Below are 12,320 nucleotides of genomic sequence, written 5' to 3'. Positions count from 1 at the left end.
GTAAACATTAATTGCCATACGTACTACTTACACTTGTTGTTGTCAAAACTTCATATGTTCACTACATGTCATTGTTTTGTAACCATGCTACTAACCTCGTGTCGTACGCCTTGCACCCTTGTGTTTGTGCATAAATGTTTCCTCGGATTGCATTTATCTCACACTCTCTTTTCCTCTTGTATGTGTGTGACTGTGTTTGTGCTCCATCCTTCCAGTATTTCATGCTCACCTACTCATTCGCATATCCACAGGGTGGGAAGATTCCTATTCGATGGACGGCACCAGAGGCCATTGCCTACAGGAAGTTTACCTCAGCAAGTGACGTGTGGAGCTATGGCATTGTCATGTGGGAAGTGATGTCATATGGAGAGCGGCCGTATTGGGACATGAGCAATCAAGATGTAAGTTCATAAAGTGGCATGCTCAGATGTACTGTATTTAAATGTTTCTGTTTACATTGCACGTCATACTTTATTTTCCTTACGTCACATTATTTGGTCTTTTATGCCTTTCTGTCTTTTTTCAGAAAGTAGAGGTCACTGTTGTTTGCTTCTTTATTTATCATTCCACAGGTGATAAATGCAGTGGAGCAGGACTATCGACTGCCCCCGCCAATGGACTGCCCCACAGCACTACATCAACTCATGTTAGACTGCTGGGTGAAAGAACGCAACCTACGGCCAAAATTCACCCAGATTGTTGCCACCCTGGATAAACTAATCCGCAATGCCGCCAGCCTCAAAGTTGTCACCAACAGCACACAGTCTACTGGGTAAGGAGGGGCGTTGGTTGAGAGATAGCAGGAACGAATGTTTACTTTGGTTGCTTTGGTCTCTAAAAAAATCCAAGATGTGTACTGGTTTAGACTTAGGAGACATCATGGCTTCAGTCATGCAACTATTTCAAGACTGCTTTTGCAAACAAAGAGCTCAATTATGCTCTATGTACAGTCCTTGGCACTGCTGTTATCCACAAGCTATTTCCTAGAAAGAGTACGAAGGATATTAGGAGGCAGCGTTTGAGTGATTGGGTTTGGGAAGGGGGTGACCTACCTATCTTTCCCTGCATCAGGGTCTTTTTGTCCTGAGGGAGGTCTGCAAACAATCCTGGGTTTTGCTCATGGGGGAAACTAGGGTCTCGGTTGGCTACTGTAGTGCCGTTCTTAGAAGATTAAGCTTGCGGTTAATTAGCTAGATTAAGGCGATGCAAAAGGAAGATGGGAGCGTCTTTTAATTAGCCACTAACAAGATTTAAAACGGGCCAGCAGAGAGGTGGCCTCCTGCCGACAATTCTGCAATAGGGAGAGACTATCGTCCTGTTTGGCATTGAAGGCTAGCTGGGGGCTACCTAACTTAGTTTTGCAAAAAGTTCTTTGTGTCATGTAAAATTGTCATGCATGACATCACAACTGCACCATCAGTGGTCAGAGTAATGAGCGATAGTATTTGTAATACTTGTGGCTCACATTGCATTGGGCCAATATTTTTCTTTTTCTTTCAACTTCTTCTCAGGATTTAAAAAAAAGAAATTCCCAACAGCTACTATTTGCGGTCTTAAAAAAATAATGATCGAAGTTTGGCAAAACTATTTTAGTTGTGTCCTGCAGTGTCATCACGACTGGAAAAACTCAGACTTTACTTCGCATTCCTACTGTGCTCCTACTGGTTGATTACATGTGGCCAGCAACATACTGGATCTTTTTGAAGCTAACTTTAGAGAAGGAACACCAACAAAACTCCATTAAAGAAGAGCCCAGTTCTGGCTTTAACGACAGCCCGAGGCCTTGAGCACCGAAGCATAGCTCTTATTAAAAATCACTCAATCTACACCACTCAATGGAGCCTCTGTATCACAGTTATTAGCCACAATTCTTTGCCTGTTCTCTTTTTTCCACCGTTCTTCATTCCTCTTTTAATTGTTAATGAATCTAATGCCATCAAAAAGGATGACAGGAATCAACGGAGCAGAGCGGAGGGGAGACAGTAGCGTTCTTTCTCTCTGGCTGCTCCTACCTCTTTCTCCCTTCAAACTCTTTCCCTCAACACACCTCCCTCTAATTCTTCTCTCTCTCTCTTCTGCTTCATCCGCTCCACTTTTCTCAGAGTTGTTACAGTTTTATTAAACTTCCAAGGTGGGCTAACGCTCTGGAGCACTGATCAGCAAAAGGGCTTTGGTTGTTCTTTAAAAGGGGGACCTTCTTTGGCCCACTGTGGAATGCTCTTTTGATGAGGGATTATGCAAAACATTGCAGGAATGAATCAGCATACACTGTATCGCCATGAAGATAAACTATATATTCACTCGCAAGTATTCCTTAATGGCTATCTGGAAATGTATGTCAAAAGTGGTGAGCATGTTTCATCAGTTTTTTTTCAAAGGAACAAAATACCTTACTTTAAGATGTGAAGTAAATAAAAAAAACTTGCAGGTTTCTAATATTTTTCAGATAATGATTATCACGTGCAAATAAATTTAGGGGATATTTGGTCATGATTTTCAGATAGAGAGATGTCATAGCAGCCGCATTATAATTGATTAATTAATCTAATTCCTCATTTGAAAGGGATTTCCATACGCACGGTACCTCTTATTATTCCATTGTCTCCTGTACCAAGGATTTCCCCCACCCTTGTATAACAACAGAACTTAAATCACCTTTTAGAACCTTTTAAAGACAGGATTTGTCTAACTTTTCCCTGGTCACTCTTCTATCTAAATGAGAGGGGAGAGTTCTCCTGTCAATATTTTGACTTAATAGCTGCAAAGGTCATCTGTCAGACCTACTGTCTGAGTTCTTTTATATAATTCCATTGCGAAAATACTTGCTTGCTTCATCATATATCCAAGATTTTATTTGTGAACATTCACTTCCCCTCACCAGCTGCAGCGCCAGCATCCACCAACCAAACCTCCAGCCAGTCTCTCCACTCATTAAAGTGACACCCACCCACCCCCACACACACACATGCACGACTCATGACATGTGGCGGAGAGGAGAGGAGAGAGGAGGAGAGGTGGTGAGGTGGCGCTCAGCAGGGAGGCATTTTGGGGCTGTTAGGTTGGCCGATAGAGGCAATGGAGTAACCACCTTAACCCTCTCTCTCTTTCTCTCTCCTCCTTACCTGCCTTCCACTACGCAGGGTATCCCAACCCTTGCTTGACCGCTGCGTGCCAGACTATACAACATTCACCACTGTGGGAGACTGGCTGGACGCAATCAAGATGAGCCGCTACCATGACAATTTCATCAATGCCGGATTTGCTTCCTTTGACCTGGTTGCCCAGATGACAGCAGAGTGAGTGGAGTCGTTTCAGCTAATCAGGCCTAAAGCAATTGATTTGAGGTTGAGAGCAAAATGTGTGGACTGCAGCTTGACCTTGCCATCATTCTAAGAAGGCTCATGGCTAAACTAAACACAATGAGGTGGTGATGATATTGAAGGAGCAGTCATGGTGTAAATTTAAAACAAATGATGGAACTTTAGCATGAAACAGTAACGCAGAAAAATGTCTTGGAGATTTACACTTAACTCAGACTCATATTGTTTGTTTTCCAATCCTCCAGCAACTAATTGTTGACCTTGAAAATTCACCTGCCTCCTCCTGCTGTTTACAATGAGGAAATTATGTAATGGAACTTGTGAAAATAGGAGGCCAGCGATGATCAAGTAAATGAATTAGGATTGTAATGATAAATAAATCCTCCTCATTAGCCACGTAATAGGCACTAGAGGTGGGGGTAATTTGTTTCAATTTGGTCAGGCTGACAGGTGTGGTGTACTGTGGCTCTCTGTTGCCCCAAATGGCCAGTAATTCCTCTAATGGCACCCATTTATTATCATTTCATCCTCTGTCACTGTGCTGATGGGGCTGACAAACTATGAAAAAACAAAAACCTTAATGTATTTGTGCATAATTGCAGTGTTATGCCTTCGCGGAGCTTTGGAGAGGATGAACAAGTTGCGTTCGCTCATGGCTGCGCTTTCTTTGCATGTTGGGCTCTCACGAAATCCAAATGTCTCTCAGTCAACCACAGTGTTAGGTATCTGAGTGTAATATTAGATTATCCACTATTTGTGTGTGATTGAACGGAGAGGACACAGACTGTGGCAGAGCCCCAACAGTAAACTAATCGTTGCCCCCGAAGGATTGAATTAGACCCTCTTAAGTAATGAAGATGGTGCACTTTTCCAGGCCTTATTTACCTGCATGGAAACATCGATATGTCACATCAAACAAAAATCCACCCATCCATCCGTCCGTCCGTCCATTCAACCCGACCCCATCCAATGCAACAATTCTCTCGATATACAGTGAAAAATCACCGACAGAAATATTGTGCATCAAAAAAGAAATATGAAATGGAACTGAAGACCTCAATCCATGATATTTTGTCTTCTACAAATTGTCTATTGGGCAAGAAACACAAAAAGAAAGCTTTCCACATGTCAGGTTGTTCTACATTTCATCTGCCTAACCGTAGCTGTACTTGTGATTTAATCATTAGCTGCAACTTTCTGGCAGTTTAACTCTTGCTTTTTTTGCACACCTGCCGAGCAACGGCAGCATGTTCCCGCGTTCCCCGTGTTGTTGACTTAAACTGAGCAAGGTGTTTTATGGTGATGACAAAGATGGTGAATCATCCAGCCTGTGTTTACTTGGGACTGAAATTAGATTTACAGTTCACCGTTTGAAATGTGATGTTTGCTTGATTTTATTTTTTTATGACTACAACCACCTGCACTCACTTTCCCTTCTTCCTCTTTTGCTCTTTCCACCATTCAGAGACTTGCTGCGGATAGGAGTTACATTGGCCGGCCACCAGAAGAAGATTCTCGGTAGCATTCAGGACATGAGATTACAGATGAACCAAACACTTCCTGTCCAGGTGTGAGGAAAAGACATCCACAGTGATGCAGTCACAAGACGACCAGTTTGAGGAAGGAAAGGGGGAGGAACCGTGCCAGATCGAGCCATTGGAAAAATCCAAGCTGCCTGACCCATCTCTGCCAATTAGACACTACAAAACTGACTTGCAGTGCCTCAAACTTGTTTACTCTTTGTTTTTCACCACTACCACTTCCCGTTTTATGTTATTCATCATGTGCATTTTTCTATTCAATCACAATTTGTGCGTGTTCTGAAAGAGGAGTCAGTTTACACATCCCGTTTGCGCTTCACAAGCTCTGGTTGTAGGCTGACTTTGCATGATCGTGTGTTTTATGGAGCTTGGCTTTGGTAAGTGAAATGTCGCAGTGATCCTGATGTGAGAGCCCCCTTCCCTCTGCCCCTCAACCCAGCTTTGATGGACATAACCAGTAGCAAAGAATTAACATGCTGGAAGGCAAAAGGGGACAGGGGACAATTCTTTCCTTGAAGTTGTTTCACTGTGCATGTGTTTTTCTCCATCTTCATATTGAAGGTGTGTTATCTAAAAGGGCACTTGCTGAGGAAGGGAGAGGTACTATGACGGACTCAAGTAAAACATCAGGGTTCATTATGGAGGTCTGTCAAATGCTTGTTCAAGGACAGTTGCACTCTTGACCTGAAGGAGGGTTTTTATGAGATCAGGATCACATGCTCATCAACTGCTTCATTTTTTTTCCTCTTCTTTTTAGTCCACATTGAACTTTTCCCTTTCTTTTTGACTTTATTACATTTTAGGGAGATTTGTGGTTTTCAAATGGCTGGTCAAACTGAAATACCCCAAGTGGACTCTTTCTGTGAGACGGGGACACAAGGTGTGGCAACACAATAGACAAGACCACTAGGCCTTTTTAGTGTGTGTGTGTGCGTGTGTGTGTGTGTGGGCGCGTGTGTGTGTTTGAGAGTATGTGTAATTAAGTGTGCTTGGATGTGCAGGTGTGTCACGTTGCACACAAGTATACTGTACAATACAGCTTCCGCTATTTGCCACTGTGGAGAATTAACGCATGAACTGAACCATGACAAGGAGCAATTATATCTGGAACAATTATGCTATATTCTGTGGACAAATGTTAAAAACATCCCTTTTTTATGGAATTACAAACTTTGGAAAAACATATATATGCATATAAAGTATGCAGAGGAACCCATTATGGACAACTTTCTACTTACTAGTACCTGGATTCAGAAATAATCAAAAATATTGTTTTAATTTGTTGACATCCTTCCCTATGTATTTATTTGTTCCCCATTCCCTCTCCCACACTTCCCTACCACCACTTACCAGATGGCTCGCAAGACCATTTGGAAAAGTGGACTTGAAACAATCAGAAACGCAAAGAGGGTTCAGCTGATGATGATGATGATGATGATTAAATAAATGACATACGTATACAGTACATTGCATATTGTATTTTTGTTGTCGTTCCAAACCGCCAATTCGTGTTTTGTAAGACCCGTAAGATAAGTAGTAGTGAAATAACAGATTTTCTAGCAATGTGAAATAAGCTGACGGTATAGTTATGACGACTCGGAGTGTGTATAGTCAAACGAAATAATTAAAACTACAACCTCATGGTAGTTAGAGAAAATTCACTTTCCATACTCTGAATATACTGACTTAGAAGCAGTGCTTAGTCAAATAATAAATAACCTTTTCAAGCTACTTTTTAAAATCAACTTATTTTGTGTATGTAGAAGCATACAGTAAGTGGTAGTAGGATTTCCATACAAGGATCCTCCATAAACTTCAAAAGAGGATCTTCAGCACTGTCAGAAGAGAAACCCATTGGTCTTGTCTGTCTGCTCCATTAATGCTTCTAACCAGTCTGACTTTGCTGGGACACAGTGAACACAGACATATGGCAGGCTGACCTATCATTATCTCTCTTCATTTCCTGTCTGGCCTGCAATCATCCTGTCTCGGCTCAGTCTTCTGCAGATCAACAGCCCTGGCATGCAAACTACCAAAACCTGCAGGCTCTGCCGTACTAAATAATTGCACCAATCTCATTCAGACCATTCGGGGAGTCATGGTTGTCGATTTCCAGACAGTGTATTCTGGGTGAATGCATTTGTATGTGAATTTTATAGAAGATCTGCATTGATGCAATGTTGTGATGTTAGTGGCCGTGCAAATGTCTGTCCTGTATAGATTGTTGTTAATAGCCACAAAGGAAATTATGCAAATCAATTATGTGGTTCCTACTTAACATACTAACTTCATCTTCCAAAGTCTGCCACACTAGTGCACTTCAGGGCCTATTTGCTTTTCGAAATATGTTGCACCACAAAACAATATTATCAGTTGACAATATAACGCTACTCAATCAGGTTCAATGCTACAAATATAAAACCAGTGTACATATTTTCAGCTCGTGCTTCCATGGTGGAAAAGGTACCAAATTACTTCTTCATATCATACTACTGCAAGTGAGATGAATACAATCCATTTATTGGATAACATATTTGTCAAGTGTAAACGGGAATTAAACGGAATCCCGAAATACACCATTTGTTTTCAAACAGCCACATACAAATGTGAAATAACACAAAATGCTGGATATCTTCCATATGGTATTTGTGTTGTGCTTAGTTGTACCTTTTCTAAATTTTTGGTGCACTGGAATGATGACAAGAGAAAAATCTGGATTTAAAATTCTAAATTGTGGTTTGGCACTGTACATGGCCCTTTGCTGTTTGTGTAATCTAATAATACAAAGTAGACAATAATTAAGGGAGGCAAAAACATACACAGCAGCAGACATGCTCTGGAGTTTGCATGAATATTAACTCACTTCCACCAGAGATAATTTGGATTTTGTTATTCTCATAGGCAGTGCTTATAAGATTTAACATTGACAGAAAATATTTTTTTCTCTTTTTGGTAACAATTCCGGCTGCTGAAAAAAAGATGGGCCTGTGTCTGAGATTATTTATACCTTAAATTGAGTGTACATTTTCAGCATAGCCTCAGTTCAGATTCTGATGACTACAAGTCCTTTTCTTTTTGTCCTGTATTTCATTTAACACATACTGCAAATGTGTTTCAAGCCTTTTCACGTTCCACTTGGCTGTCTTTGCTTCAATTGTTGGTTTTAACACGCAGTATATGTTCCAAACTTTTTTTTTTTTTTTTAATTGCCATATAATCGTTTTGGTATAAACCATAGGAAGATGGGATATATTATAAAAGTGTTGGAGATAGATGATGCATACAAATGAAAAAAAAGGTGATGCATTCTTGTAGAAATATTTTTAAATGACTCATTTGTTATTAAATTATTTTAAGAAACATGACTCGCTTTCCTGACTATTCTTGTAAAACTGATAATAATTTATTTGTGTTTTTTACGGGTATAATTTGAATCACTCGCATAGGACTTGAGTTTCACTCATTTCACTTAACTTGAAATTCACGGCCTTGTGTCGTCAATTAGCCTGATGACGTTTACAGTTAAATGGGCTGTAAAAGAACATATAAACAAAGGTACATCTTATAGTCCAATAGTACAACAGGGCCCTTCTGCGTAGGTAATCAATCTTAGCAGTAGTTGGATGAGGAAGATGGCAAAGACGTCTTCTCAAGCTGTGGCAATAATGGAATTCTGTTTGTTTGTTTGTTTGTTTGTTTGTTTGTTTGTTTGTTTGAAATCTACAGTCTGCCAATAAAGTGCAACACAGGCTTTCCTTGTATTGTATTTCCTACCCACCAATTAATACGAGCTATTCTCCGAGGGCACTGAGCCAACGGTTTTGTTTCTCAGCTAATAAGAGAAAGATGCTCAGATCATAGATTCTTCTTCATCCAATCCTCGCTTTGTCCCCAGGCTCCTGTCTTCTTCCTCTCCCTGGCCAATTACAGAAAATATACCACATTGCAACTTTTGGCCTCAACACATTCTACCTCTTGATGTACAACTTAGATTCTTTTTTGTGTGTAGCATTTGGCAGAAAGAAAAATACCATATTTGAGAGTTTCACAATCTCAACGTGATGGATTGTACTTCTTTGGAGGAATTGATTAATTTCAAGTTAGCATTATTTTGGCAACTACTACCGTGTCCTGACAGACAGACAATAACACGCACATTGAGATTTGCAAAGTACTCTATTCTTTCTTGCTAATATGTCACTTTGCAGTAAATATATTGGAGGATGAACTAGTGCACTGTAAACATTACTTCATCTACTGACATAGTGTCACTGTATAGATTCCAAGATGGAAATGATTGATTGTGTTCAGACCTGTTTCATTAAAATATGTCATGTACTGTAATGCAGGATGAAATGACTGGGATGTCAATAAGGATTAATTTCTAATCCTCGCTCGATCAGCGGGACAGTATTAGCATAAATATCAGTGTGCATGAACATGCCTAAGCCATATGTCGGTCAGGATGATGATCAATGTGAAACAGACACACGGGTAGAGATGCACACCACTACACACTCCTAATCATCTCTCAAGCGACTTTGCCTCATCCTCCCCCTTACAAGCTTCACACAACAAGCTACGTTTTCTTCCACTCTTTGCACTTTTGCAGTAATCCCTCTCTTTCATTGGAGTAAGGCACAGCTAATTGGTCACGTCTGTACGGTGACACAGGGACCCGACATAATTGCCGGACAAATAGCAAGGTGTTTAGCGTCGGACCGCTCTTGGCTGAGCTGTGCACAGACTCCAGTCAACTGGAAAACCCAATTACCGCTCCGACTGCACAATTTGCTAATTGGCAGGAAGTCCCAACAAAGATTTACTGAGTGCATATCTTTGTTTTCATTCATTATTAAAGAACTCCCAAACTGCTGTAAAAGAAAGTATAAATGAATTTATTACCATGAAAAATAACATTAAACAAATGCATCTTAGCCTGGCAGCTCGTGCCAATACACTTTCAAACTTTGCATTGGAATGAATAATAATTGACTCACACAGAAACATACATAAGAACAGGGCTGTAATGTGAAAATGTCACAAAGACATTGAACACATTTATTTATTCTAAATCTCCCCCAAAAATAAATCTCTCTGGCTTTCTTAGCCTTAATTGTCATTAGCATAATCAATGTTGACAGATCAGCAAATGCATATGACTGGCTTTCCTCACTAATTTGATTTTAAAAGGTCCCACTTTGGGGTTGAAAGCATTTGGATTTATTATTCCAAAACTTGAGTGAAGAATGTTGAGTGTGTGCGCGTGTGTGTGTGTGTGTGTGTGTGTGCAACACGAAAACATTTTAGTCAGCAACCACTACACCTTCCCACCCACGCACTTACATTGTTTGTTTTGTACTCTCTCCATCTTTGACTTTGGTAACCATTTGAAAATAAATGTGTGGTGCTTTAAAAAAATTCAATTCATATAGCAAGAATGAATGAATTACAAATACTTAACGTTTGAAGGGAATTATATAGTACAAACATCTTGGGAAACCCTGTAATATTTATACTTCTACCCTCCACCATCCAAAAGGGCAGCAGACCTTTGCTGGTCCACATAAGCCTCCTATTGTTGATTGTTTGGGTGCAGCTGCATGTTCTTTCTGTGAGATGGGTGATTATGTCTGCCAGAGCAGGGCAGGGGGACAACAGTCAACACGGTCTCAAGCACATACCAAGCAGGTGACCTGAAGTTCACGGTAAAAGCTCGACAGGTGGTGAGAATGTGTCACACATGGTTGAGGTACGATAGCCTCCAGGTACAACACGGGGACGTTCAACAAGCACATTAAAATGCTGCTGAGAGGAGATAAGACATCCTTGGGGTCCATTATTAAGATTAAAAACTTAATTTCCAGTAAACGTATTTCCAGTTAACAAAATACCAAGAATGACTAACAAATCATATGGCCTATCATGGAAACTCATTGACAATGGTCAAACGTGCATTTTACATAATTGTTGTGCAATTCATCTTCATGATAAAAACAAACAAACAAGGGAAGGTATTTTATATGTGAGCACATATTAGACAAACAACTGAATTCGGCCACAAATTTGGAATTCGTTGTGCCTTACAATGAGGCATGTTTTTGTTTTTTTCTCACAACAGAACAGCAACAAAAAACAACAACATCAGATTCCTTATGAAATGCATTACCACATACACACCTTCATCACGCAAATTCATTGTTTCTACTCTGGAATTTAAAACTATAATTTATGTAAGCAAGACATATATGCCGGGCAATACCCCAAATATATAAAAAAGTATTTGTGAGGTAAAAGACAGTGTTTATATTTTAATTACTATAATAACTTTTTATAATAACTTTTCTTTTTTAGTAATTAGGGTATTAGTTAGTGTATTAGTAGACAGTATTAGAGGTTTTAAAGTTAAATCAGAATGACAATTAAAAGTCTACTAATTAGCTGAATGTTTGAGAAAGCTTTAATTATATCCATGAAGTGGCCTGTAAAGCGTTAAGCCTTTTGTGCATTGACAATTAATTAGAAGCAACAACATTTTAGGGTAAGTGTTAAATTAAATGTTAGTACAGTAAATAGCCTGATCTACTCACACTTCAGAAAGACATTCGGGAGATTGCCATCTCAAGGTCAGTTTTCCTCTCCATTGGTGCCATCGGTAGGCATGAAGGTAAGGGCCTTGTTCTTGCTTGACATCTCATTAACTGCTCGTCGATATTTATCAGTCTTAATCAGAGCGGTGGCAGCTCCACTGTGATTACTTCCTGGGTGGGAAAGCAATCATACCTCATCCTCCCTGCTGTCCTTGATTTGTGGTGTGTTAAACAGTCCAGTATGGCTGAAACTGTTTGTGAGCCCCATGCAAAAAGAGAGTGGTGTTTAATTTTACAATGACCTTATAGTGTCTAGGATGGATGGATGGATGGATGGATGGATGGATGGATGGATGGATGGATGGATGGATGGATGGATGGATGGACGGACGGACGGACGGACGGACGGACGGATCCATTCTTCCATGTATGTGTACAAACACACGTTCACACATACTACATACATACATACATATGGTACATCACGGATTATGCACGTATCTTATCAATAAAGAATTAACTGGCAACCATTAAAAATATGAGTCACACACTGATACTAACACCTAAACGAGCCATGCACGTCTTTTGTCAGGTGTCCAGTTTTGGCCCTTGAACCCACTAAAGACCTCTAATAAGGCCAAAGAAAAGCAGCCTAATGTCAAGTGGCAGCCAAACAAAGGTGCGTCCACGGGGGGCATTGGCTAATGTGCTAACATTCTTTTGGGTTTCACATCTGTGTGGGTTCTGAGGCCAGAATGGTGGGGTTTTTTTTGGTAGCAGGTGTCAGCTCATTATAGTCTCAACCTCACTTTTCAGCACTGTCGTTGACCTTGCTTGGAGCAGCCGTGAAAAAAATAACCACTAACAAA

At 40.2% G+C, this 12,320-nt stretch overlaps 2 protein-coding genes across 17 annotated transcripts in view; one reads left to right on the top strand and one right to left on the bottom strand.

The window, feature by feature from the left end:
• Window positions 1-8,153, top strand: part of ephb3b (eph receptor B3b) — a 50,568-nt gene extending 42,415 nt beyond the window's left edge. For 5 of the 7 annotated variants that reach the window (XM_085927679.1, XM_085927675.1, XM_085927678.1 and 2 more), the window contains exons 13-16: window positions 252-401; window positions 573-772; window positions 3,141-3,296; window positions 4,786-8,153. In XM_085927679.1, the coding sequence (XP_085783805.1) occupies window positions 252-401; window positions 573-772; window positions 3,141-3,296; window positions 4,786-4,894 (615 nt within the window). In that variant the 3' untranslated portion in view covers window positions 4,895-8,153. The remainder of the gene's footprint in view (window positions 1-251; window positions 402-572; window positions 773-3,140; window positions 3,297-4,785) is intronic. The other 2 variants (XM_085927681.1, XM_085927680.1) reach the window with 1 other exon arrangement.
• mfsd8l1 (major facilitator superfamily domain containing 8-like 1) overlaps window positions 1-12,320 on the bottom strand; it is a 304,788-nt gene that overhangs the window by 153,962 nt on the left and 138,506 nt on the right. The window lies entirely within an intron of this gene.

Source organism: Syngnathus leptorhynchus, chromosome 13, assembly GCF_054491065.1.
Source record: "Syngnathus leptorhynchus isolate UIUO chromosome 13, UIUO_Slep, whole genome shotgun sequence".
Classification (NCBI taxonomy): domain Eukaryota; kingdom Metazoa; phylum Chordata; class Actinopteri; order Syngnathiformes; family Syngnathidae; genus Syngnathus; species Syngnathus leptorhynchus.
This window is presented reverse-complemented; position numbering and strand designations above follow the sequence as displayed.